General features: G+C 37.5%; 1 protein-coding gene across 6 annotated transcripts in view; it reads right to left on the reverse strand.

The window, feature by feature from the left end:
* The window catches only part of MYO6 (myosin VI), a 115,850-nt gene that overhangs the window by 61,694 nt on the left and 26,301 nt on the right, over window positions 1–27,855 (reverse strand). For all 6 annotated transcript variants that reach the window (XM_087775209.1, XM_087775210.1, XM_087775213.1 and 3 more), the window contains 8 exons: window positions 21,620–21,758; window positions 15,383–15,452; window positions 10,350–10,423; window positions 8,124–8,253; window positions 7,005–7,110; window positions 5,026–5,081; window positions 2,705–2,802; window positions 710–874 (listed from right to left, as the gene is read on the reverse strand). In XM_087775209.1, coding sequence (XP_087631335.1) covers window positions 710–874; window positions 2,705–2,802; window positions 5,026–5,081; window positions 7,005–7,110; window positions 8,124–8,253; window positions 10,350–10,423; window positions 15,383–15,452; window positions 21,620–21,736 — 816 coding nt within the window. In that variant the 5' untranslated portion in view covers window positions 21,737–21,758. Of the gene's footprint in view, window positions 1–709; window positions 875–2,704; window positions 2,803–5,025; window positions 5,082–7,004; window positions 7,111–8,123; window positions 8,254–10,349; window positions 10,424–15,382; window positions 15,453–21,619; window positions 21,759–27,855 lie in introns of those variants that run through there.

The raw sequence follows: 27,855 nt of genomic DNA on the forward strand, positions 1-27,855 counted from the left end.
GAGATAAAAAGGTGAGATTTCAGCTGAAAGGGACTGGCGAGTCTTATCATGTAACCTGGAGTGACCAAGAATGACAGAGGAGTATGATGAGAGGAGTGGGAGAGGCTCAAAACTAGAGCAGTACAAATGAGTATAGCGTGATAGGAACAAGGTGCAACAGAGTACAAAAGAAAAGTGACGTGAAAGCACATGGACTGGAACAGAGAAGCAAAACAACCTTGTCACCATGGTCTGATCCTTGGTGGGAAGCGTAAGGGAAGAATAATTTAAGAGAGAGCATCGTGGGACAAGTCCTACGTCTTCTTAAACACATGGTTGGAACAGAAACAAATAAATGCAGTTTTCAGGGCTTAAAAGATAGGTTACCCACAAAACAGTTAGACCACAATCAAGAAATTCACACTTTACACCTCTAGAAGAGCCCATAACAACATTACTAGCAGCTAGGTATGCAACAGTACATTCTTGGAAAAAGCAAAGATTCCTCAATTTTAAGACATGGAGAAAAAGTACAGGAAATCTTCCAATAAGGAAAAAGGGCAGGCAGCTTTATTTCAGGATCAAATAGATTTAACAAGAAAAACCTTCTGATTTTTGTAACAGGAAAGAGTCTGTCAAAGATAATAAATAGAGATTTTAATAAGATCTATATGAAAAATCCACGTATGGCAATATGAGAAGCTGTGCAAACACTGACTCTGATACTCACCCTAAAGTTGTCAGGAGAGCTTAGATACAGTTTTTCCCTAATGTCTTCTGGTGCACCAGCACAAAGCCTATAAAAGATATGATAATTCCTCTCTTCTTTGCCTTGCACACAGATCCTAGATTTCTCCAGAAGGTAATGTGATACAAATCCACCAACCACCGAGTTCTAGGAGGAAGAAATATTTTTCTGATTATCTGAATATTTTTTTGGATTATTTGACATTCAGAAGTTTTCAATTTACATTTGTCTGATCATGGCTCGCTCAATGGACACCGCTCCAAAGAAGATTAAAATGTATCTAAACCTAATACATATTAAGCTTAGAAAAGAAACCATTGCCTTTACCATAACTTCACCCCTGGTTCATGTACTGCATATGCATACATTCCTCTTAAAAGAAGGGTCTGCTTCACCCCAACAAGCAGAAATCCTTGGTAGAATGCCAGCAGTTCCTGCAAAGAGCACTGCTACAGCCACCCTTACACTTTTTGGATGGCAGTTAAGTGCCATTACCATGCTATTACAACCTCCTCTAGTTGCATTTCACTGACAGTCTTGCAAAGGAGAAGGAAGAGTTAAAATTAAGAATACACATTTGGATGGCATCTTAGGCAGACTAATTATGAGCGAACATTTTATTTCAAACACTTGCACTTCTTTTCTGAGACGGCAGTCTAACACAGATTTCGAAAAGCCATTTATCATCTCACTTATGATAAAATTTCCTGTACCCAGACAAATCTTAACAGCAAGGAAATTCCTGAGCTTATGGCCATTAGAGCAACTAAGAAGGACTTACTGACTGACAAATTTGACTACAGTTATGCAGTCATTCACTCATTCAGGAGGCCCCAGTCTGTACTCATATTCCTTTGAGAAATCAAACCTAGTAAGGTCACCATGAAGTGAAGTCTTGTAAAAAAGGGGCTCAAGTAAACGGGCTGATCTTGCCCTGGAAAGCTGAAACAAGCTTTTAAGCAGTTTCTGAAGATACCCTGAGTGCTATTTGCTTCAGCTGAAGCAATTCATCTGAAATGCCATGTAAGTGTTGACAGATAAGTCGTCAGGTCATGAATGCATCATTCCAAGTAGAAACTTGGGTCCTTTCTGTGAGTTTATTAACATGAACTGGATCACGACATAAAGTCCCTCTACCCTTAAAGGAATTTGGTTATTTACTATCTAAACTATTAACCAAAGATCTGAAGTTTAGCTACAGAACCAAGGGATGAAAACTTAGGAAAAGACCACAAGCTCAAGACGAGATGATGGGCTTAAACTCTGCAGGAAGGAACTGCAAGAATTTGTTTCTTTATGTCCTCAATCAGAAACATGAGGAGGTGCATACATTATCTCTACAGGGATCGTCGACAAAAGTCTTCAACTTGGACATGCTACACAGTCATCCTTAATTGTGGAATGTGTGTATACATAGGCTATCCAAGCAAAACTACACCCAAACAAAGAAAATTTTTCATAAGCTACACAGTGAATAGTACTTCTGACAAAAAACAATTCCATGACTTCTGTCACATACATAATAATAATAATAATAATGTGAGGTCCCAAAATTTCTTACAAATACATAAAAACATCAATAATTCATTTAAAGTATTAAAGCATTAAAATACATTCATCTCTGTTTATATCTAATATGCAACTCACTTATTTGTGCATTAAAGGAATGCATAAATACTTCACAGCAAGTAAGTTATTCTTTAGATATGCCTTTTTGCAATGAAGGTAATAATTTTTATTCTGTTGTGGATGGAAGCAATTTTCCTACTGACTTGACCCACCATTTTCCAATAGTGACACAGTACTGTGTGGCTTTGGTTTTCCTTTCAAGGTGACAGAACACAAATCGTATCTGTAAAGCAGGACAGTAGCTACTTGGTGCAAGATAAGTAAGTCTATTCAGCCTACTTCCAGTCTAGCATTACCATTTTATGGCAAAAAAATCACCACTGGTTATCTGTATCAAAATTCCAGTACCTTTTCATTGAAGTGAATTTCTACAAATTTCCCAAAACGACTGCTGTTGTTGTTGCGAACAGTCTTTGCATTTCCAAAGGCTTCTAATAGGGGATTTGCTGTTTAAAAAAATTAAAATTTTTAAAGTGTTGAAATTTGATCAATTAACTAGCAAAAAGAAAGAGAGAACAAATACACACTAATTATTCAATGAACTTATTGGGAATAAGGTCTGAAAATTAAAGGAAAACTATTACCTATTAGGAATAATCAATTTTGCAAATTGTACTGGGTATACTGTGGTGGAACTTACAATGAAGTACTTAAATATCACATAACATTGCAAAGTATTTGAATTGATACTGTAAGACATTCAGAGACAAACACTGAAAATTATTCAGTGATGTTCTTCTACAGCAAGTAGGTAAATAACTGATACATAAACTATATGAGACAACACACAATTTGACACTTCCCAATGAGTTGTAATTCATAAAATCTAAACTACCCGCTTACCCCACAGGCGAAAGTGCCACTTAAATGTCATGCACACAACATGTTAGATTGATGAGAGAATTAAAAAATCTATTAGAAGCATGTGTTGATTTCAAAAACAACTTAAAAATGCCCTTTCAAATTAGGTCAATTAAGTGATTGAGTGATTTTATTTTTTACTGGCTGCAGTTTTCAAGCGCTTTAAAGCCAGAGAGAGTGGCAGCAATCTAAAGCATACATATAACTCACTCTCTACGCATCATGCACAGTTTAAGCAGTTTGGAAATGCTTAGTAGTTATGAAACACAAGGCCTCTGAAAGACTGCATTTACTAGCTCTGAAGATCAAAGAAAACTGATTTACTGAATCACACTAACAATAAACCATTGAAAATATCTGCAAGATTTTTTTAAGGCTTTTAGCTAAAAAAATATGCAATGGAAACTAAGTGAGCAGAAACTCAGATTTAAAACTCCACTGACAACCATCTACAAATCTGCTCCTGCAAAAATTAAAGAATGAAGAAATAACTACAATGGTTGGCTAAATTATGGATGATAATGCATCATTTAGTAGGCTAACATCTTTTGGCTAGGTTTTCATATTTTTAATACTTAAAGCTTATGAAAATGCAAATCTGACTTTCAAAACTGACTTAAGAGATCTTTGATAACTATTCAGGTATTTTACATAATATTAACAGTTTTGAAAAAATATTATGAATAAAAACAAATTGCAAGAGGTCTTTCAGATAGGTTAAAGGTTCCTCTAGTAATACATATGCTGTAAGCGTGCTCATTAAAATTCTGCCTAAAAAACTTCAAAATTCATGCATCAGATGCTGTTTTAGATTAAAAACCCCAAACTTTTCTAAGAATACCTACAAGTACCAATTAATTTTGTGGCATACTGCGTCAGGCATTATCCAACTCTTGGCCACTTTCTGAGTTCCTTTAGCACACAGTGGATTTCACTAAGGAATTGGTTTAAGCAAACCTACAGCAACAAGAGATTAAAGCCTACAGTATTTCTCTTGAATAATCCAGCAGCTCAAATTTGAAAACAGAACATTCAAAGCAAAAGAAAAAGTAAAACTTTTTGGTTTAAGAAAAAGATAGAGAGTAATGAAATTCTGAAATAAATCTACTATATGCTATAGAAGACTAAAACTGATATATGAGGTATTACTAGATTGGCTGAGGGTTGTCTGTTTTTGAGATATTTCTATTTTCTCAAAAAGTTATTTTCTGTTCAATTGGGAAGTACATGCAACATTAAAGAGGCTCAACTGGATGATCAACACAGCCTCTTCTGACCTTGTTTGGGAGTTTATTATAAAGATAGACACAATGAAAGTGTTAATCCAAACTATATGCTTTCTGACAAAAAAAGATGTAACAGAAAAATGACTCAGAACCACAATTTGAAAGAACTTCCCTCCTTTATCTGACTTCGAGAACTTTATGGTGAGGAGGAGGAATTACTCTTTCCTGGTGCTAACAGATAGTAATGAGAACATCATCTTGTCCTTGCAGATTTCATAACAGCATAAAAATCCAATCTTGGGTGCACATGTATGTGAAGTTCAACCCAAACATACACTTAAACATTTTCTAGATCAAGGACTATATGACACTATACTAAATAAAAATAAAGTGAATCACAAATAAAAAATCTGTTTTCAGAATTTAAGATCAAGGTAAACTACCAGTAAATGATGCCCTAGGATGTCTAATAGTATCTCCATCCTAGCTTTTATTTAGTTACTGTTGACAGACGTTTCAAATTTGAAGGAAAAAAAAATTAAAACATTGGAACCTTTAATTCAATTAAAGAAAATTCAGTACCTTCTACAATTCTATCATCAATATCTTGGCCAGTACCATAAGATTCTGTCAAATACCTGTAAAGCAAGATAAAAATATCAGTATCTTGCATGTGTCAGGTTACCTCAATTCAGCAGGATTTAGCATGTCTGTGGACCATACTTACTAACCATTTACTAAAGGGAAAGCATATTGATTACGAGTTCCAAATACCAGTATCTTTTAAAATAAATGCAGTTTGATTTTTCTTTTTTGTTAAAATAAAAATATTATTGCGGACTTCAGATTTTTTTTCAATATTTCAAGACATGCTAGAAATTTCTTCTAGACGTGCATATGGAAATTACACTTTTCTACAAATATAATGAAACTATTACTGTACTATCTGTATTTATTAGTAATCTTAGTAAATGCAAAAGGTTTCATATGTATTTTCTGAATTAAAGACTGTTTCCATGCGTACAGGTTGTGTGTTCAGTGTTAATAAAAATCAGTGTTAATAAAAATCCCACATGGAGATGGTGAGATACGAAATTGCGGGTGCACAATCAAAGTAAGATTCGATTTAGCAACTGAAGAAAGAATTTGAAAATAAATCCACAACGTACTTGCTCCAAACTTGCAGCTTGTTTTTTGGTTTTGGGTTTGGTTTTTTTGTTGTTTTTTGTTTGTTTGTTTTCCCCTGCACACAGGGTATGCTTTCTGGAAATTCACAAATTCATCTGGGATGAGTTAAAAAAACAGTTCTCAAAAATGGGGCCTTCCAAAAAAAATTTAGGAGCACTAACAGAGCTGTATTAGTATCTTTTGCTTTCTGATCACACAAGGGAAAAACCCTCCTGCTTTTAAAACTCAATGATGTTTTGTACATGGACTCTATGGTGTGGGTGGTGGGAAGAAGCAGCAGCAGCAATATTTGCCTGCCGTGTAATCAGAACTTCCTTTGCCGACAAGCGGAAGAATAACCTCCTTTGAGAGCATCTTCAGAATATTTCTCCCAGTGCCTGCCATCTTTTTTTACTCTTAGCAGGATCAAAGTTAGGATGTTCCCTGTAAAAATCATGTAGTAATTCTTACAGCTATCTGCTAAAGGTTGCGCAGGGGTACAGAAGAGCAGTATGAAGGACAGACAGCTGTGACAATTCTTCATGGGATGTAGAAGATCATACCGCTACTGTACGTACATACTAGAGAATACATGATGCCAGGGAAAAGGGAATTAAAGGGAAACAAGGACAAGGTGGGGAAGGGAGCTTATTCACACTGCCTGCACTGTGCTTCCCTGGATAATCAGGCCACCTATGATATAGGTGAATTTAATGGAGCAGTGCTTTCCAGTTACAGTGTTCCAGAGTGATATAAAGCAGTTAAAGTATAAAGCAAATATGGTCAAAAACATTAAAATCATATAAGAGGAAGCAAGGCTGATATACATCAGCAATAGGGCTTCCCTGTAGTTTAATATGCTTGATTTAGTATTGGCCATACATGAACATCAACAAATAAATAAATCCTATTATTCAATCTTTTTCAGTAAATTAGAGGGTATCACAGAATCTCTGCAGTGATCTCAAAATCAAGAGTAAAAAACCCTGGATGCTTAAGCAAATTAAAGAAACAAAGACAGGGAAAACACAGAAATGCACATTTATGGCAAAACCAACAGTGTCTTGCAAGATACAGTTCAAATGCCTAGTTACGTTTTTAGCTACCACAATACCAGATGTGCAATACCAAAATGACTGCATCATAAACCATAACTGCTACATGATGTCACTACAACCACGTTAAGGTTTCTGTGAATATATAGCCATTTCTGTATGTTATCATGTCAGCATTTAAGTTTAACCCTAGGAATTTCTTGTATTAAAGCATACGTAGAAGCATCTTCTTGAATTGAGGCTTAAACCTGACTACTCAACAATTTGCTCTGTATGTATGTCAACCAAACACACCAACACAAGAAATTCATTGAATAACCCTGGTCCAAAAGCACAAACCTCAGAACAAATTTAGTGTTTTCTGTCTTGCCAGCTCCCGATTCTCCAGAGACTATGATGGACTGACTCATCTTGAGCACTTTCATGTCACGGAATGCTTTATCAGCTTAAAAAGAAGCATATGTTAAACATGACAAAAATTAACATTCAGGAGAGTTGCAAGCATAAAGTTAAACTACAATACAAAAATTAAAATGTAACATTTTTGGGAATAAAAAAGTAAATCCTTACAATTGAGTGATTTACAACTTATTAAAGTTTGTTTCCCTTTAAATTATATTATAGTTGCTCACTCTCAAACACTGACATGTAAGGGCTTAAAGTCTTTGAAAACAAAGACCTACTCAACTATATCCAGGACAAAATAAAACAAAAACGACCACCTAGAACTAAATCTCTTGAATTAAATGTATTTACAAAATTGTAACCGATCTTACTTTAATGTGTCCTTTAAAGGGAAACGTTCAGTTGCACTTCATAACAAGTAACATCTGAGACATGGAAACTTGGAAAAACATGGGTAGTTTTCTTGTTATGCAACAGGTACTAAAACCCCAGCTATTTATACTTTTGATTACAAAACAAAATGCAACACAGTGAGGCGGCTTTTAACAAGTCAAATGTTGATTTGTAGTTTCCAAATTTTTTTTTCTTAAACAAAGTGACTGAAATCAGGTTGATCCCTTTAATAACATTTAAATGAACTTCCTGCCTATAACACAAGCATATAAAAAGAAAGTGCATGTGCTCTGGCAACATAATAAAAGGCAAAGGAAATCACTACACTGAAAGACAGTGCCAATCATAATTATGTCATTCTTCACTTCTAAAATCTTAATTTTTTTTTATTTTTTTTAATGGTTGTAAATTATATTTAAACCACTTAGACATAACACACTGGAGGTACAGAATAATAACAACAGGATTGCCAGGGTTGCTAATTTCCAAGTTCTTCAAAGTGCATATTAAGGATGAGAAGATATGCAATCTTAGCAAGCAGTGTTTTTATTTTATAACAGTTTAAAGTAAATTAATTACTTTCACAGGTGGCAATTTATGCATAACTGCAAAGTATTTAATGTTTGTTTTGTAAAACACAAATACAGACTCAATACATACCAATAGCAAAAACATGTGGTGGCAATGTTCCGAGTGATCTACCCTGGTACTTTTTAATAGTATCTGAAGAATAAAACTTAGGTATATCAAAATATGGATTCACCGCAATAAGAATGTTGGCTACATAGGTCTGTGAAGAAAACAATTAACAACAAACTATTAGCTAGTATCCAACCAGGTGGTTAACAGCAATTTTATTACTATTGAAGACTACAGCCTAAGTATAACAATTACATTTACAATTCTCTCCAGCTAATGCAGACAGAGGAATGGATATATTTTCAGTGTTACTCTAATTATCTTCTCAGGACTTCTATGAAAAAGCACTTCTCGGGAGAATTTCCTAACCACTGAGCTGTGGACTATGTCCTGAATTTGACCTTTCTCCCAATCTCCTTTTAAATTATTTCCTATTGTCCGAGTTACTGGATCAAGGACAGGACACCACAACCTCCTCCTCAAAAGTGAATAAACTAAGCTCCTGGCTAGCATAATGCACTCTCCTCCAGTGAGGAGGACAATTTTTCAATATCTAATGGAAGCAACTCAGCAGGAAGGACTGACAGGATCCTGCCTGGGAACGCACTCAAGCCAGGCAATAAAAGCATTCAGCCAAGAGAAATTAGCTATGGCTGCTTCCACAGTGAGAAATACAGAATGCAAATGTTCTCTAGTAGAGAAAGAATTCAAGATGAATCTCAAACCAAGACTGCTTTTTACCTTTCCACAGGATAAAGAAGACTGAAGATAAGTTTTTTAAGGTTTCTGAAAAAAGAAACTTTCATAGCTTGGTTATAACGGCCAGATTACATACAAGGAAGAACAGGTGTCTGAATCACAGAAAAAAGCCCATTTACAGGAAGAGGTATGAAGAAAAAATCAGATAAACCTTCAGCTTGAATGATCTATTTGGTTTGTTGTTATTGCACATATCCCTAGACAACTGAAATATGGACACTATCGTGATATGTTGATAGAAGGCTGGATCACACACAATATATGAATTTTCTTAGATGTTTCTATTTTCAGCACTTATTTCACTGAAGGAAAACATATGCACAGAGTTCTTCGAGAGCTGCAAGTATAACGTTAGTTTTCCTTTTAATAACAAGACAAATACTGTTAACCAGCATTAAACAAAAAGCAAAGAAAAATTGTTGATTCAAACTGTATCTTAAAGTTACAAGGAAAAAGTAGTTAAAATATAAATTGAACCTTGGTTGGGTTTTTTGTTTGTTTGTTTTTCCTCCAGAAAATACATCCACTCAAGACAACATATTAGTAGTATTTGTTTACAATGAAGAAAGGCTTTATGAACCTAAATACCATCTCACTCATAACCAGTTCAGTTTTAGAATTTTACTTCCTTGAGGGTTTTTTTGGTTGTTTTTTTAATTTTGTTTTTTCCAGAACAGCGTTCAAACAGCCATTTTTATTTATTTATTTTAAAGCTGGTCCTTGATCTTGAGCCATAAAGTATTTATAGCTATGTAAAGTTAACTGCAACAAAGGAAAACAACTATACTTTCTTCTTATATTTATATAAAAGGGTTTAACTAATTCATTTTAGAACAGTACACTAACACAAAAGTTGATTATTTTAACACAGATACTTAAAAAATATGTATAACTGTTTTGTATTATCACTAGCCAGCTTTCTATTAGAAAAAAAAAAAAAGAAAGAAAACTCTTATCTTTCTTCTGTTTCACAGCTGTCAGTGTCCAGGCAGATGGCAAGGACAAAATGTAATTTAGTCAGAATTCATTAAGTACAATTAGGCAATTTGATAGCAATATAAAAGATTAAGATGGACATCTGAGCTAGGAGGTGTCAAAGACGGCACCTGTTTGCTTCGTTCAAAAATAATGAAGAAAGAAAACCATCTTTGTTAACAGCTACTCTACTGGTGAAGTAAGTTACCTGCAGGAACAGCCCCATTGCGATACAATGCTGTGCTATGGTTGCACATGAACAGTCATGTAGAGAAAAATCTATTGCTCTGCCCGGTAAAAATCAGCTAACATTAATGTGATTAATGTGATTCAAATCTCAAACAAGGTATAATGGCGGGGGGGGGGGAAGGTCTAAAACCTCCTAACCTTCCAATGTTACCATTTCTGTTTAGCTTCTGTTATAGGAAAAAACAGAATTGTAAACACTTGTTTTGTTGATTTTTTGAAAGGACATCTACCATTAGACTGGTTGTCATGACATGTAATACTTACGTAAATTCTGTCCTTACTGTACCGAACTTTGATATTGTGAAGGAGAGTGGCCTCATTTAAATACATAAGGGAACCTGCAAGTAAAAGACAATCATACACCATTCAGATCTCAGGACTACCTTCGTGTACAGCCAAAAAATTATATCTTAGGATTAAGGAGAGTTTTATTTCCCCTCTCTTTGATTACAGTTTAATCCTATCATTTCTTTACACCGTCTTGAGGCAGAACTGCTGACTCAATATATGCTTTAAAAACTGTAGACCTGCTCTTTATTGTATAACCGGAGTTATAGAAAGTTGCTGAACAAAGAGTCGGACTCCAGGAGTCTCAACACAGGCCCTGCTCAGCGTAAGCTCCCTTTTACCAGACTTTCAGAAGAACACGGTGCATCCCCCTCCACGCCAGCTCTAAGTGCAGAAACCGGTGCCTACCAAAAATCCCTAACGCCCACTGTTTCCTTCCTTCCAGCTCCCCTCTCCAATCCTGGCCATAGTGTCCCCAGGGTAATGCCACCTAACTGACGTTTAGAATAACTGCTGGCTCCTGGTGATTTTTAGATGTTTATATTCACTGATTCAATTGGGAAATACTGTCTGGAGGCAGCAGCAGGCATCGTTGCAACACCAGGCACCAACACAACCTTTTGTGTTTCAATTCTTAATTTTGTGGCTACTGGGCCTCCTCAAAGAAACAGTTAGGGGGACAAAATGTTAGCACAACAAAACCTAGATTTATTTTTCTCCTTAACTTGTTAATATAAAATAACCGAACCAACTCTGCTGAAATGTTACAAGGCAGTGGCTCAAGGCAGCAAGCAGGCACCCACAGAAAGCTTCAGATCATACAGGTCCACATTCTGGCAAAGCTGGTTCCTTGTTTTCAGCTATAAACCACTGGAAAGTGTTAGCAGCCTTAATTACAAAGGTCATTACCAGTTCCCATTGTAACAATATTAAAAACATTATCCTTAAACCAACTGAGGGCACTACTCATTACACAGCCTCCATTTTCAAATATGCTCAATCCTCTTTTTCTTGCCGCTTAAAATTCAAGTGCACAACACTATTTTGTCTAGTTACAACTGGCTGACTACCATACTGGTAAACCTTACAGTATTAGTGCCACTTAAGAAGTTGTATACATCTGACTAATGTTGATGGAGTAAGCACTGTGCCTGTAATAGTAACTGCTACCCCATACCTCACACGAGGGCCACATAGGCACCTCTCATCTATAATGACCAACAAAATTGTTTCTCAAGTTGGACCAAGCTGGACCGATGCCCTTTCTTGAGGGTTCCAGCTGAGAAAAATGTATTCCAACTTATTTACACAAATGTGCAAGAAGGGCTCCCAGTTCTTATGACCTAAAGTCAACATGCCCAGCCACCTCACCCTGCAAGGACGCCTGAAGCTCAGTAAGCAGCTCTTAACATCTCCTTCAGTGCTCCTCCTGCTGAACCAAAAGATACTGGCAAAGGACAATGGGAGCTTTTCAAGAGCATGTGTTTTGCTTTTCAATCTTTTACCCTTTCTCCCGTGGTGGACCGAGGAGTGGCGGTGGCTCTGCCTCCTACCACCTACACCAGACTGGCCTGAAGCAAGGCAGGTTCAGCAGTGGTGTGCTGCTGGTCCCTCTTGCTTGTGTAGCTTGTTGGTAAGCAAGTCCCTTACGTGACTAAATACAGCTTTGCTTCATATGGCTGGAGTCGTTCAGGCTTCTCAAAGCACTTTGCAACTTCTGGGTTGTTTAGAAGAAGCCATCTTCCCTCGCAAAATCCCCTGCATGCACACCCCTGCACTGGTGGAGGCACACAAGGCATGCTTTAGCTTTACGCTAAGCGAAATCTCCATTTGGGTCACAACTGCCCTGAAACCGGGCCTGTGCAGGATACCTTCACGAAGCAGCAGGCTGGCCCCGATCACCATGGCCTTTCCCCTGTCATGCCAGCAGACCTACATCCCCACTAACCACGCAGTCGCTGGTACATGCAGCAAGCTGCACAGCAGGACTTCTCCTCCTCCCTTCCCCAGGCACACACCGTCTATGGCGCTGACAAAATGGCGCTGGGACCACAACTTGCAGGTCTGCCTCCACAGACCTCTTTCTGCCTTCACCTCTTGTTATTAACAAGGTCATCCCAAAAGAAAGGGACATTAAAAGGAAATGGGCCCGAAACAGAAACACCTGCTCACTCTAATGAAAGTTAAAATCTCCTTCTCCCCTTACGTATGCCTTGGGGGGCAGGGCGCTGGGGCAGGGTGTTATCTTTTGAATTTTGCTAACTTTTAAGTCATTTGGATTCTCAGTATTGAGTTGAGAAACTACTATACAGTAATGGTCTACATACACTGAAAGAAACGATCCTCTCCCTTGACTGTAACTTCACAAGACCCTCTCAGGGTTTGCAGTATGTTTTAAAGGAAACAGTCATCAGTTAAGCATCCTAATAAAAACTTGGTAATTATCTAAACAACAAAGGACCTCAGATTTCAGTGCGTCCCCAGTACTCTCTTTCCAGAAGGATTCCAGCTCTTGTTAAAGCAGTTATACCTGCAGATTCGGTGCATAATGGGAGCTTGCTCCCTGAGGGAATGTCGCTGCCTTCACTCAAGACATGCAAACTAAGGCTTATGTCAGCAACTTTAAAACACATCTTCTTTAGAATAAATCCTTTAAAAGAGGCATTCATATCCAGAGGCAAAGGAAGTCATCAGAGGGAGAATTCTGAATATTCATATGGCTCATGCGTAAATATAACCAGTTTATGTATGTGCATTTAATAGACCATATCTTTACCTATACACACACACAAAGTTCACAGAAGTGAAGTCAGGCACTAAAAGCTAGGAAATATCAATGTCAAATTTACTCACACTGGCTCTCCTGTGCACTTAATGAAGCAGGGTTTGTATGGAAAATAATTTTATCAAGTAATTGCAAGACTTTGCATCTGCAGAACTATTTTTTTAAGATTCTTACCCAATACCCTGCCCCCTTTCATTTTTTTAAAATTGTTTCACCCCAGAAATTAAAAAAGAAGAAAAAAAAAAATCTTTTGGCCATAAAAAATAGAAATTCCACATATGGTGACAATCCCCCAAAACTGAGTGGGGTTGGGGGCGGGGGGGAGAAGAGGAGCATGAATCACAAAAAAAAAGAAGTAAATGCTTTGTCTCTGTACTGTTTGCAATACTTACTGAAAATTCACATTTAAGGAAGGGTTAGATTCTCAAAAAGATATCTCTTGCAGCTAACGCATTTGGGATATGAAAGACTAAGGGTGCAAAAAAGCAATACTTCAGCAAATTACTTCCTAGAAGGGAGTTAATCACTAAAACATAGGTTGGAATGGTAAGAGTATTACTAACTAGTTTTTCAGGATTTTTCAGAACAGTATTATAAGAAGAGACTAAAAGTACTCAGTATTTGATAAAGTTTCTTCTTAAAGATCAATGTGCTCAGCACAAATGCTCTCTCTGACAGAAAAGGAAAACGAGCTTGGGTTTCACACGTCCTGGAGACAAACCTCAACTAGCGAACAAAAAGTGAGAATACGTTAGAAAAGTCTCAAAATAATGTTTGATACAGAAAGGATTACTGGACAAAGCATTTTTAAGTCTTATATTTTACTCAGTAGGCCAAAGAAGACATTTTCTCTCATAGGAAGACTGCTTTAACTTAATTGAATAGTATTTTGCTGGAATCTCAAATTATTTCCACAATCTCATTCCAAATTTCAGTTCCCTGACACTAGGACACTGAGGTGCCAGGACATCTCAGTACAATCACTATGACGGACGCACAGATTAAGTTCATTTCCCTAACAATCATCATGTGCAGAGAATACAGATACCAGCTTTGGAAAGTTTCAACCCACGTAACGTTTGCAAAAATATAAGCAACTGGAAACAAGGCTACCAGCTTGGTTCCATCTGTAATGACACTCTACCACCTAAGTCAGATCATAAGGCTCAGGTCTCATCATCTTGTTCCGTGTGGAGCAGCTGTAACAGCTGTATTTCCTGTTACGGGATATAAATACTAACCCCTATTCCAAAACAGGAATTGTGGTTAAATCACCTAAACAACTTTCAAAGTCCTAGCCTCTATTTTAAATGAAGAACAATAGAAGATACTGTTGCCCACCATTTACAAAGTTATCAGTATTTTCACCAACCAGTAAACACCATAGGAAACATTTAAAACAATTGCCTTCATCAGGTTTTCAAGACAGGAGAGTCTCTCTGATTTGCTCACACAGAGCAACAGCAGCAAAATATTTGTTTAACAGTTCTCTAAAAGCTGATGCTAGTGCTTACTCACCTTTCTTGGTACTCTCTCCGCTCTCCCCAGATTTGAATACTGTATTTGTTTCCACACATCTAACTATAAAATATTTAACAAAATAAAAGCCCTAGAGATCAACACTGAAGTTTAGTACACAAGTTCACCTCAAAACTCCTTTTCCAGCAGCACTCCTGTATCCGATTCACTATAACCTATTTCCTTTTCCAGTGGCCCCGATGGGTCCAGAATTCCTGTCTCCAGTTTTGGGAAGGTTATCTTAAAATTTATTTTCAATATTACCTGTACTTCCACAGGAATGCTATCTGAGAAATGGATTACATGCAGGAAAATGCTGTACAATACAGCTGCTGATAAAGCAACTAATTCTTTTGCTGCACTACAAAAGATACAGCTAACCCCCACAATGCTCAATGTAGTTGAACCTGATGCAGTTAGGTGACATCTGATATATATATGAAGTCAAGTAACAGTTTTATGTGGGAATAATGTAACTATGACTTCCTCTAAAGTGTTCAACTGAAAACTAAAAAGCACTATGAATGATCTTTAAAATGGGCTTACTTTAAGAAGTTTAAAGGACTAGTAGAGGTCATACATAAATTCAAGCAAAGAAGCAAAACAAAGACTACAAGGAAGAAACAGGAAGCTTGTTAGGAAACAATATTCTCTTCTATACAGATTTTTTTCAAATGCATAATTTATTTTTAAATTCATAACTTACAATTATCTTCTACATCCTTTTTGCTGTCTTCTTCCGCAGGAAACACTTGGCTGATAGCAGCCTGGAAAGTCTGTTAGACAAAAAATATTAACATTGTCAGAATTCCATAAAAATAGAAATACAGTTCAAAGATGTCTGATGAGATGGTACAAGTGAGTGCAGTGAAGCTGTGCATGGTCTAAAATGAAGTTGCCAGCTTTATAATTCAGCATTGGAAATTTTACTGAGTTACTAGATGCAGTAAAAGCAGAGCTGCTGTATTTACATTACCACACTACATTATAAAAATGCAGTCACTGTAATATATATTTTTATTGCAATAATATTTGATGCTTATTTCCAAAATTGCATGTAATATTGTAATATTGTGTAATATAAAAAACAAGGATTAAAAAAGTACTGCAAAGGGAACAGCATTGTAAAGGACACACAACTTCCACAGTTTTGCCAAGAAGCACAAAGAATAAAAATCAAATTATTAGTTCAGTCAAAGGACTGTGTTGTCATTATCATACGCTGTTTTAAAACATTCCTACTTAAAATATAAGTGTTCAATACATAATATCCTCTGTATCCCCAAATACTGTAGCTTTGGTTGTTGCTTGTTGGGTTTTTTTTCCTTCACTAAATCAATACTAAAGTAAAACAAGACCTTCCTTCAACCCTTGTATTCTAGTTGTACAAAACAGCCATTTATCAAGTGTTCATGTCCAACTGGAAAAATGCATTACAAAAGCAACTTTGTTTCTTTTTATTGTCCAGAAATCATAATTTATATTGCTGTAAAAAGGAAGGAAAAACATCCTACCACAGACACATCACAGCATCTGCACAAAAATACCTATTGTAAGAGGTAGGCTTAATTATACTTTTTTGTTTACCATAGTAATAGCATGTTTGAGCTACCTATGAATGCATAAAAACCCTATTGCACCAATTAAAAACGATAGCAGCCATGCTGCTACAGACACAGTCTCATTTTCCCCATGGAAATGGAGACAAGAAGTCTAGTCTAATATTTGAAAAGGGAACCAACTGGATCTAAAGAATAACCTTAATAAACAAACATGTTTGCTTGTTCAACATTGTACTCAGCAAGATAGTCCCATGAGAAACATCTCACACGGAAGTTCAGGAGAAATACAGCAACTTGCTTCATCTTTGCTTCAGTACAACGGACACAGTACGCGAGCTCTTGTATCTTACACCATCATCAACAGCCATGAATTCCAACTCCCTTTGAAGTGGGAAGGGTTAAAATTGTCTCTAGAGCAGAACTAATTGCTGCCAGTCGGAAAACAGTAATTCTACGATATCCCTTCCCTATGAAGTTATGCAATTTGTAGTCACAATAAATGATATTTTGTCATCCCCTTATCAGGATCTAATGCAGAAAAATACGCACAAGAAGCTTTCCTAAGGGAAACAGAGCTGCTCGATGATGGTGGAACGTCTGAACGTCCATTAGACCAACTTCCTCCAAAATATTCTTTATCAGAGCTTGGTGGAGCCGTGGAGGACCTGAACATCTTTACCTACCTCAGAAAGTTGCCAGCTGCTATTCAGAGTTTTAGCAGGGCAGAGATTCCCCCCCCTCCTTTCCTCCCTCTCACAATACTGCAGTTAGAATATATTATCCTAATAATTTTCTCTGCAAGTTTGTCAACAATAAAGGTATATCTTATTGGGTAAAGATACATTTGAACACAACAGTTACCCACATAATCAGTTTACTGCATGAAATAGTGGAAAAGTTTCATTAAAAAGAGCATGACTGGCGTCACGAAAATCTAACTTTGCTTCTTGTTCTTGTCTGCTCATGTGTAACCCAAGTTGAACCACTAACAAAGACAGAATTTTTTTTCACAGGAGAGAATGAACATGATACCCAGCTATTCTGTAAGACTCTTCACAAATCTCTGATACTTTAACATTTCATGTATCTAAAGCCAGCCATACCAGATCTATCCCAGAAGAGGAAAGAAGGGCTTTTTCAATGTCCTCACCACTCAGCCTTCTGATCCAAGATAAATTTCAATGAAAAACATAATGAGAATTCATGCTGTATTATGTCCTCCTTCATTTTTTTCACTCAATGTGAATTGTGAATCAATTTCTAGAATATTTCAGAAGTGATAAAACAAATAAGCAATATGAAGAAGACTTATCTGAAAGCTGATGTTTTTCTGCTGGACTTTTTTCGATCAGAACATGAAGCCTGGTTTCAACTACATCAACAAAGAATTTCCCTCCTGTATGTCACAGTTGGGCTACTGCTTTATGTAAGGTGATTACTTGTTTTATAGGTAAGTACATTAGCTAGATGTTCAGAGCTCTGAGTATTGCCAATTACTATTAAAATCTAATATATTAAATAGGAAAGTGGGCAAGGTATCCCAGGTCTATCAATAAAAAAAAAAAGTACAAGAAATTTTTTACCATGTTGTCCCATTGTTTTTTTAAAAACATTTATTGTAAGGAGAAAACACTTCAGGCATTCGGTGGAAGACTTTTGCATTAAGACATTGCTTAGAACAAACTTGTTCTAAGAAAACGGAGAGGATATGAATCGATGAGACACTGAAGTGGTCTCAGGAGGCAAAACAGAGGGTTTCGGCTTTTTTATAGTTTGTTCCCCCCCCCCCTTTGTAATGAAGCAGCACTTGAAATCCAATGGCAATCTTAACTATTCTCCCAGAAACTAGACGAGTGAAAAAAGATATCTTTCCATTCAAGCAGGATCTTCTTTCTACCATGTAATCCAATACGTGTAACCATGCCCTCCTTTATACCTCCCAGATACAGACAGGAGACATCCCTACTCTCAGCTGTATTTCACAAACCAACCTAAAGCAGTACAAACAGTGTGTAAGAGAGACAAGCACACGTCTCATTCGCGCAAGCAAGCTGCACTCACTGCTAAAAAAAACCCTTAGCTTGAAACACTGAACTTTGGACACTCTGATCCTTACTTTCAAAGTACATTTATTCATTTATACTTAGCTCAGGAAAATACCTTTCTGGTTATTCACAGCATACCAGAGCAGGTGCCCCATAAAGCCCTCCATGACCCTTCAGAACTGGCGCAGAGCTGCAAGGTGCCTCTCGGCTGACGGCAGGAGGGGTGTCAGCGAGTGCCTGCAGCACCACACACCCTCCCAACAACCACCAGAAACGCACTACTGCTGACCCTCTAGCAAACGCCTGCCCCCCACTCCTCGGTGCCATGAGGATCCCAGGATGGCATCTCAGGGTGCTAGTCCCTCCAAAGAATCTCTTCCTAATTGCTTTACTTAGATTTGCTACCTCCAGGAAAAGAGTAAATTCCCATTTGGCAATTTCACTGTCATCTGCCTTCTCCCTGTTACAGCATCAAGCAATGCAACAAAGATACATGCGACAGGACCTGAGGTTAGGATTCCCAGTAAGTTCAGAAAAGTACACTCCAAGTAGAAATGTAAATGCAACACTAGTTGAGTTTAACAACTGGCTGCCTTTCTATCCGTCTCCTTCCTTGCACACCAGCGTGCGACTGCTGGTGGGACAGGGGCCAGTGCTCCCAGCCCTGGCCCTCTGCTCTGGTTTGGAGCCCATCCTCAGGACAACACTCCAGCCCTAGGTGGGACCACGCTTGTTAGCAAACCCCTCTCCAGTTTTTCTGTTTTCTTTCCAGTCGTGGCATTTATCAGTCCTGCAAGGCGATGATCTAGTTTTCGGGGAGTAGCTCCCATCATGTAACACATGCAGCCTCTGTTCTGATAACACGCTCCAGCAGCTTGGATTACTCCTTCTCGTTCAACGCAAACTAGATGACTCAGATCCCCACCTCTCTTTAGACGCCCAGCCTCCACACAGAAATGTAGATGCCGTTGTTAACTCTGTATGGGCTGCGGTACCCAAAACTGCTATTGCTGGTTTATAAGTAAATCAGTGTGTTGGCCAACTACCTTCACCCAGTCTGGACCGCGTAGCTTGGTTTCACAATACAAAGCAATCTACTGCCACGCTGGCCTCCAGTTCTCGTCCTCCTGCCACCGCTTGCTGCCGTCCTGCAAACTTTCCAATTCTTCCTTTTTAAGGTGAATCCGTTCTCTGCCCTCATTTGCTGTGCGACGCGCAGCTCGGCGAGCAGAGCTGAGAGGGTGCCACTCTGCAATATCAGAGCTAGCTACAGGTGGGGAAGGGAGGGAGGATTTTAAGACATCGTGAAACTGCTGCCTTGCAGCACTTATTGCTGTTATTAACAACGTATTTTAATCAACCATTAAGTGGTATAAAGGGCAATAATCAAACATATGCATACACATTTCCTTTTCAGCCTGTGATCTCTGGTAAGATATCAGTGCCTACAGAGAATACATATGACATGTTAATGACCCAGATTAAAAAATAATAATAAGTTACACTGCCCGTATATGTTTACAAGATCAGGTTACTCCTCTCTTCCCTGTAATTATCATGTGCAACTCTGGAGCTGCTGGATCACTCCTTCTTACTGAAGAGCACTTTTGAACTATCATTTTAAGTAAACAAAGTTGATAATCATGGGTATTAATGCTGACTACTTCAAATTAATGGTCTAAGCACACAAGAAGAGAGTCGTCTTAAAAAGAAATCAATGACACCTTGAAAAGACTGAGAAGATAATCAAGAAAATGTTTTACTCCACCTCTATTAATATTAGGAAGTCTGATAATTAGAAATATAGGACCATAATCTCTACAGTATTTAAACTGTGAAGTGTTTGTTCCCTTAGATGAAGGAACATTAGGCCCTTAATTGATCTGCTTAATTCAAGAAACCAGCCAACAGCAGAATAACAAACCTTCTACACAAAAGAGATTGTTCGTTGTGAACCATGAAGCAAAATATTTGTATTTTAGGATCATTTTTTGGTTTCACCAAAAAAAAAAAAAAATTATATATGCTCCCTGAAAGGAGCATATGTTAGAAATAAATAATGACTCAGGTGTTTCCTTATTGCCTGTTTCAATACACATACTTTTTATCACATCAGAAGCATTTGGGGATATAAACAGAAATAGTGGTGGAGGTCAAAATCTTTTAAGTCAGTTAAAGACTACTTAGTCATAGTTTTGGAATATTTAATATTTTTGTCTGAATAATTTTCTCTTCCCCAAACTGAAGAATGCATACTACTACTACTAAACCTACAGACTTTTTCTCTCACACACAAAAATCAGACGTTACACTTGCTTTGTATTTCTAAGGAAAGCAAAATCAACTTCCTTTCCAAGATGTAGAAAGAAGAAAGCCTATAAACATTCCTCCCAAAAGGAAGGACTGCTGCATAACCTTTTGACCTGTGACAAGGCATTCTCTATTATTGTTGACGTGAAAAAATAAGTTACAAAAACAAAACAAAACAAAACAAAACAACAAACTTTGTCTTTTCCATATCTGAGGATATGGACAAAATTGTTAGAAAGGGCACATATCACATATTCACAAAGACCAAAATCACAACTTTTAAAACAGTGCCTGATCTTATTCCAGCTAGCAAAAACCAGGATGCTGACCATCCGAATTAGGATAATTTATAGATACAACGTACTTCCTGTAAAAACTGACATTTAATTACAACACACTGAATCTGAAAGATGTCATGATAAACGAAGCAGTTGGAACACACTAATTAGGGTGAATTAGGACTTCACTTTAAAAGTTACATTTATTTTGCCTTTAATTTGATGTAGCAATTCCATAAGACCTTTGTTTGACATCGTATTACTTCTCAAAGTACTTGAGGTAAGAGGATTCATCTCTCAGTCTTCATCAGTCTAACGGTAAGGTGTCTAATCTAAGCCAGAGTCTAGGACACCCCTGTAGGACACTCTCTCTATGCATTTAAGGGAAAAGAGAGAAGCCAATCTCAACAGTAGACTCTTAATCAGTCTCTAATTTAGAAAAATAAAGTATACAGTACTGAATCAAATGGCTATAGTACCGAATCAAATGGCTATGGAGATTCAATTCTTCTGTCTTTCACAAGCACATATACACATGCAGATAACTGACAGAAAGCAAGCACTTCTTACCAGTGGGATATTTCATTTGCTATGCAAACTAAAGCTAAACAAAGATCCTTAGCCAGAGAAAACTGATTTCCCACTCCTTCAGGTTGTGTGTAATGGTAGATATTGGTAAAGATTTGACCTACAGGTAAAATAGTTTTTGTAAGGTTTTTCTCCGTTCCTTTGCTTGTGAGACACTTACCTTGCCTTTCTGATTCAAAGGTTCAATAGTTAAGTTGTCAGTGCCAATGTCCACAATCATCCCCATCTGAAACCCATCAGTTGGGTGTGGAGCCCAAACGGGCTTCCCGTCCTCCATTGTGGGATCTATCCAGTATTCCCTGTGGGAAAAGTAAAATAAAAATTAAAGAAAAAAAAATTGTAGACAAATTTAGTAAGCTATCAGGATTCACTATACAGACTTTAGTTTATTATGTTTATTCCTGTTATTCCGTGTGGAAGTAGCCAGCCTGTCAGGACAAGATTCTTCCAGCCTTTTTCCAACCCACGACACTTTGCTTACAGAGGGGCCCCTCAGACCTGGGTATGGAGAAGATTCAAGAACAGATCGATTTTGGGCAGACTAAGCTGTGCAGCTCTTTCCCCAGTTTCCCTAACTTGTGAACCAAAAACAGGGTCTATCTCCAGATCAAAATAGGAGTACAAGACATTCAAAGCTAAGACTATACTAGGAGCGTGTATATACATACATATACGTGTGTATACACGTATACACACACACATGTATATATATATGCACACAGTGGGTCATATGACTAATGGATACTTGTCTCTACCTGATTTGGTGTGCAAATGCTCTAATTTCTGTAACGGGTACACGTCAAGGCATGTGAGCAGAAACGCAGCCTCTTGTCATTTCAGACAAATGAACGTGCCCACTTTTTCACATGGCTCAGCACATGGCTTTCAAATAACCCACAAATACATTTGGTCACAACTGATTTATCATATTATAAGCTTTTGAGGGATTGACCTCCAATACCATGACATTACAACTCTGCATCTTAAGGAACATCAACCTTACTTTCTATAAAAATATGATGTGAAAATCACTTTAGAGGAATCTACAGTCTACAAGTGAAACAGATGCAAAGGCCAAGACATTCAAACCTTAGGCTCCTCAAGTTATGCAGCTAAATAAGCTCCCAATTAAACGGAGTATTTGATTGCATGCAATGCTCATTGAACTAACCAGGAAAGCTGCCAGGATTGGCACACTCTGAATGGCTAACGGTGCCATTTTAAATATGCTGAATTAGTCCTTTTTTAAAAAAATAAAAATTCTACTTTATAGTCCTTACTCTAATAAGAACTGGGAGTCCACACAGCTTGAAAGGCTCGCTTCTCCTGCCGTTTCTTGCTCCCCTCCAAAACTCGTTCACATACTAAACTGACGTGTTTTAGTGATTCCAAAAGTTGTAAAAAGTATCTCATATCACCAAGGTGTAACTTGCCTCTGTCACCATGAACAAAATCAGCCTGCCAAACAGCAAAGAAAACACTGGCAGCAAACTCCAAGAGTCTGTAAGCTAGGAAACATGTCCCACATTTTTCTTTTCCCACAACTGAAGGAAAAAGGAGCTCCAAAATTTCCCACAACCGGGGAAGGCTGCAGACCCCTTTGCCATAAGCAGCAGCAAGGAAAGAGAGTCATCAGCCCACCAGAAAGTTGTACAACCATGAGCAGAAAAGAACGCTCTTGTCCCAGAGGATCTGTCAGGACATGCTGCACATGACCTGCTTTTTGCTGCCTCCAAAGACTTTAGGAAGGTTTGAAGAGAAGGAAGAGGCTTGCTGCGACCACTTTGAGAATGCTGTTGGTCTTAACATCTTACTTGTCAAGGAATAAGACAATTTGCTGTTAACTTTAATGTGAAATGATAGAAGATGAAAAGTAATTCTAAAGCAAAGACTCAGAATGCAAAGTCAAATATTTTTAAATGAAGTAATGTTCTGAAGAGATGGGAAAAACTAACTATAGAGCTTAACTTAGTGCTGATATCTGGTTTTGTGTTTAAATTTACTCACTTAATCAGATTTTTTTCTTCCTGAATGCAGTTCATGATTCAAGAAGTTCACGAAGATTTTAACAAATGTTTCTAGTGTATTCTACTCACGTAATTCATGCTATTTAAATCTTATATTTAATACAGGAAAACGTGCACTTCACTTTTCCCCCATGAACGGAGCGTATTAACTTCTCTCAACTACTCATAGAAAGTTTATGTTCTAAAACCTCACGTCACGTTCAATTCTGTTTACTTCAAACCTTTTGCCACATCCCATGGACTCTACAAAACACCATCATCTTCATCATGAGTTGCCAGCGTTGTACAATAAATCCTGTAAAACAACACCTGTATTCACTCACAATTGGCTGTTGGCCATTTTTTCCTTACTTTAGGACACTGTAAATCAGATCTAGTATACACCAGAGGTTTTTGGGTTTTTTATTATTTTTTTTTTAAGCCAGATCTGACCTCTGAGTACAACTGCCATCGTGGGCATAGTTGCTAAACAGCTGAGTTTATTTCTGGGTATAACCAGGCCTTCATTTCTTCACAAGCCTATCATTTGCTTTTAAAATGCTAGTTCAAATTAGTACCTAAGTGATATGTCACACAACCACTAAAAACAAGGCTCTCTTTTACATCCTGAGTAGCATGGCCAGGGCTCCATGTCGCACAAGAAACAAACCCTGAAATTACTGACAAAATTTCTGCCAAAAGTTAGAATCTGACCTCCCCCATCAGCATCCGGAGGCTTCTGCTTTGCTCACTGACATGGACTTTTGCATTCTTACATATTCTTAAGCCTACTTCATGCTTATTAATGAATTATGATGGGGAGCATCACGAGCTAAAAATCCTCTTGAAAGACAGAGCTGTGACTGAATTCAGCCACCACCAGGAAATGCATGTTTAAGAAAAATACCTGAGGTTTTGCAAGCATCTAAGAAGCCATTGGGTGAAAGCATCTAAATATGAGTGTAGTAGTTATTCACGGGACAATTACTTTTAATAAATATAGTCTTCTGCCTGAGAAGCAACACAAAACCAGTTGTAACATTTTGGTTTTGGCGCCACTCCATCTCTGCCAGCTGGGACTCTGACAGGCAGCACATTAAAACTGGATACTGAAACCTATCAGGTCATACCTGCTCTATTATCTACCCCTCAGCTGATGCATACGCCATTGCCCTCGAGACAGATGCATTAAGTCTATTCCTGAACCAGCTCTTGAACAGCTGGTTTCCAGCCCAGCATTTTAAGGTGAACAGAAACAAAAAAAGTTTAAAGTTCAGCTACCTGATATAAGTCCTTTAGAAAAAGAAAACAGCACTTTTTTCAAACATGAAACTATGCTTTACTGATTAAAACATACATAACAGAGCACAAACTGGGAAAAATATAGATTTGGATGGAGAACCTTCAAATCATATTTTCCCCATAAAAATACAGCCCCCGTCTGGTTATAGACCATTCATTAATAGCTATCAGCGGCAACAAACTTTTTTTTCCCACGTGCATCTATCTAAATCTAATCTACACGCAGTCAACTTCACTACACTGTTGAAAGAGCATACTGTTTCTGAAAACTATGAAAGCAAAAAGACTCATACCCAGGCCAAAAGGACTAAGGCAACAAATTTGAGAGCAACCCCAACAAACACAAGCAGTCACCTGAATGGCGGTTCCAAACAAAGGAGGACAAAGCTTCCACATTTATATTTGTATACACGTACTCAACATATATTAAAGTAGTTGTTTATAAGTTGCTAGGTCATTTTGGTCTCCACAATTAAGACTTCTTCCAACACGAAGGAGAGAATTCACAAAGGTTGCGCTTACAACCAGGAAGCCAGCCACCCTTTTCTCTTTCTACAGTCAGTAGAAAAAGGACCATGAACCCCGTACTGGAGTTTGTCCCTCTGCTGAGCAGGAGAGGGACAGTAATAAAACAAGCCTTTGTCTGAAGTTGGTAAACTTAATAGCTATTCCTTCAAATGTCAGATTTTATATTTTCATAATTGGCAAGCCGTAATAGACCTTGCCTTAATTATCAGTAATAGTATTCAACACATTCAGCACTGGCTAAACGCCAGTAGCCAGCAGTTCGAACAACTTGCAAGACAGAACTATACTGCACTCCACCGCAGTGGAAAGCAAGAAAAACACCTGCCAGCTCTTCTTTAACTTCTTTTGCACTATTATTCCCTCTTGTGGAGAATGTTTAAGGATATTGTTTCTCAAAAAATTTCTCTACATAACACACTGAGTATATGAAAAAACTAAAAATTCCTCAGTCAAAAGTTGGTACATTATCCTTCCACTTATATTTATTTAAATATTATCGATTTTAAAATAATGTACATTTTGGTTTTGTAGGGTATTCGAGAGGAAATCAAACAGTACCATCAGGTGAAAGAATTCTAGGAAAGCAAAATATAGCAATGCAATTTTAAACTTGTTACCAGAGCTCAGAGGTAGGCATTTGCATGATCTGATTCTACTTACAAACCTATGAACAGTTTACTATACTAAGGCACTGTACTGATTGCTGAATTAACTAATTAAAACAAATGAAAAATTAAACTTCATTAAACAACTGATTAGGTATCTCATTAGGTTGGCTAAATCCAAGGAAAATAAACTAGTCAGAATAGGTATAGTAGCAAATTAACACAGTAAAAGTAGAACTACATAGGTTATTTTATACTAAAAAAACCCTACTACTTGCATGTTTAAGAGCTGCTCAGAATTCTGCAGGTTACGCTGGGCCCATGAGAATGTTTTGGGAAAGGTCCCGTGAACACAGAGGACAGACCAGATAGAGGAAAACATTGATACATAGTGGTAGCTTACTGTCAGTCAAGTTATTTTTTCAACTCTAGTTCACTGTTCAATGGAAACTTCAACAAATCAAAGCTTAGGCAGCATTCAGCACTCTATCGCAGGTGACATAATATTTCAAAGGAACTTTAGATATAGTACGAATATTTTTTTTTTAGCTCAATGCAATGCAGTCGTAACTGCATTTTTTCACTGAATATTAAACCCATTCAATTTGTATTTCCTATTTACTTTTTCAATTTACTAAAAAACTTCTCTCCTATTTACTTTTTCAATTTACTAAAAAACTTCTCTGCACTAACACACTCTAATTTAGCCACACCAAACTGCAGTTTTTTCATTACCTACTTATGACGACATCAGTGAAGTAACTGTGTCAAGCGGACACTTCTGCCAACCCAGAAAAGAAGGAAACAGGCCAGAATACAGCACAGCACAAAGGTATCTTCAGAAACAATTTGCCTTGAAAACGTTAACGCTGACATGTTAATTGCCAATACATTTTGTAGATGTATGCAAGTAAAACAAAGAGCAATAGTACGTGCGTCTGAGAATTACTACATAAAAATTTGTTTTAAGGCTACATGCTCTGACTGCCAGAGACAATTTGAGCACAGCAACTGATGAAATTACTCTCATGGCATGCTTACTTTCTTGTATATTCGCATGTATCAACATGTTTTCAATACTGAGCAGCTAGAAACTGATTTCTGTAGTACCTCCATAAGAATCATTCTTTTGTATTTATATTAACTTTGTATTTAGTATTCACATAGCAAACACCTACTCTCCTGCTGTGTTTACTACTCAAAAGATTTAAAAAAAAAAAAAAAAAGAGAAAAAAAAAGACAAGCCAATCCCTCATGCTTAAAGTAGAAGGGAAATCTAGTTTTATTTTCTCCACATTAAATGTGGCGATTCCCAATTGCAAAAAACTGTTCTGGACCTCGGTAAAGCAAGCTGCAATGCTCCGTATCATTTCTCAAACACCTTCACCTGGAATACCCATGCTCTCTTTCCACTTCCCTCACTGTGGGAAACACTTATGAAGAAGTTCTGAAATTGGAAGGAAAAGAGCAAGTAACCCCAGAAATCTATCCTTGTAGGACAGATTTTAAGGCACAGAAGAAGGGGTGTGGTAGAGACAGGTTTGGTGAAAGACCTGTACAGCTTACTCTAAATCATCTCACCTTCCTGTGTCCTAACTGATGCTCGAGCCAATTCACCCCAGCTACACTCCTGGCTCTGCTCCCTGCTCCTGCCTCTTCCTCTCCTGGCCATGTTGAGAAAGCCTGACCTGGGGCAGGAGATGGTCTGAGTAGGAACGAGTACTTTGAAAAAAAAAACAAAAAAAAAGAAAACCAAAACAACACCTCCACTTTGTTTGCAACTATTTAAATGGTTGCTGCAACCCAACAAGTTCTTGAAAACTAGCAGATTTGTTAACTCAATTTATGGTAAGAAATTCCCTTCACAGGAACTGAACGTTTTGCATTTATCACTATTCCGAAAATAAGGTGTTACATGCATTGAGCTGTAGGCAAGAAACTCTTCCAGTTTTGAA

The sequence above is a fragment of the Nipponia nippon genome, unplaced genomic scaffold, assembly GCF_047370975.1.
Source record: "Nipponia nippon isolate SJK-2023a ecotype South Korea unplaced genomic scaffold, ASM4737097v1 scaffold_4, whole genome shotgun sequence".
NCBI classification, from domain to species: domain Eukaryota; kingdom Metazoa; phylum Chordata; class Aves; order Pelecaniformes; family Threskiornithidae; genus Nipponia; species Nipponia nippon.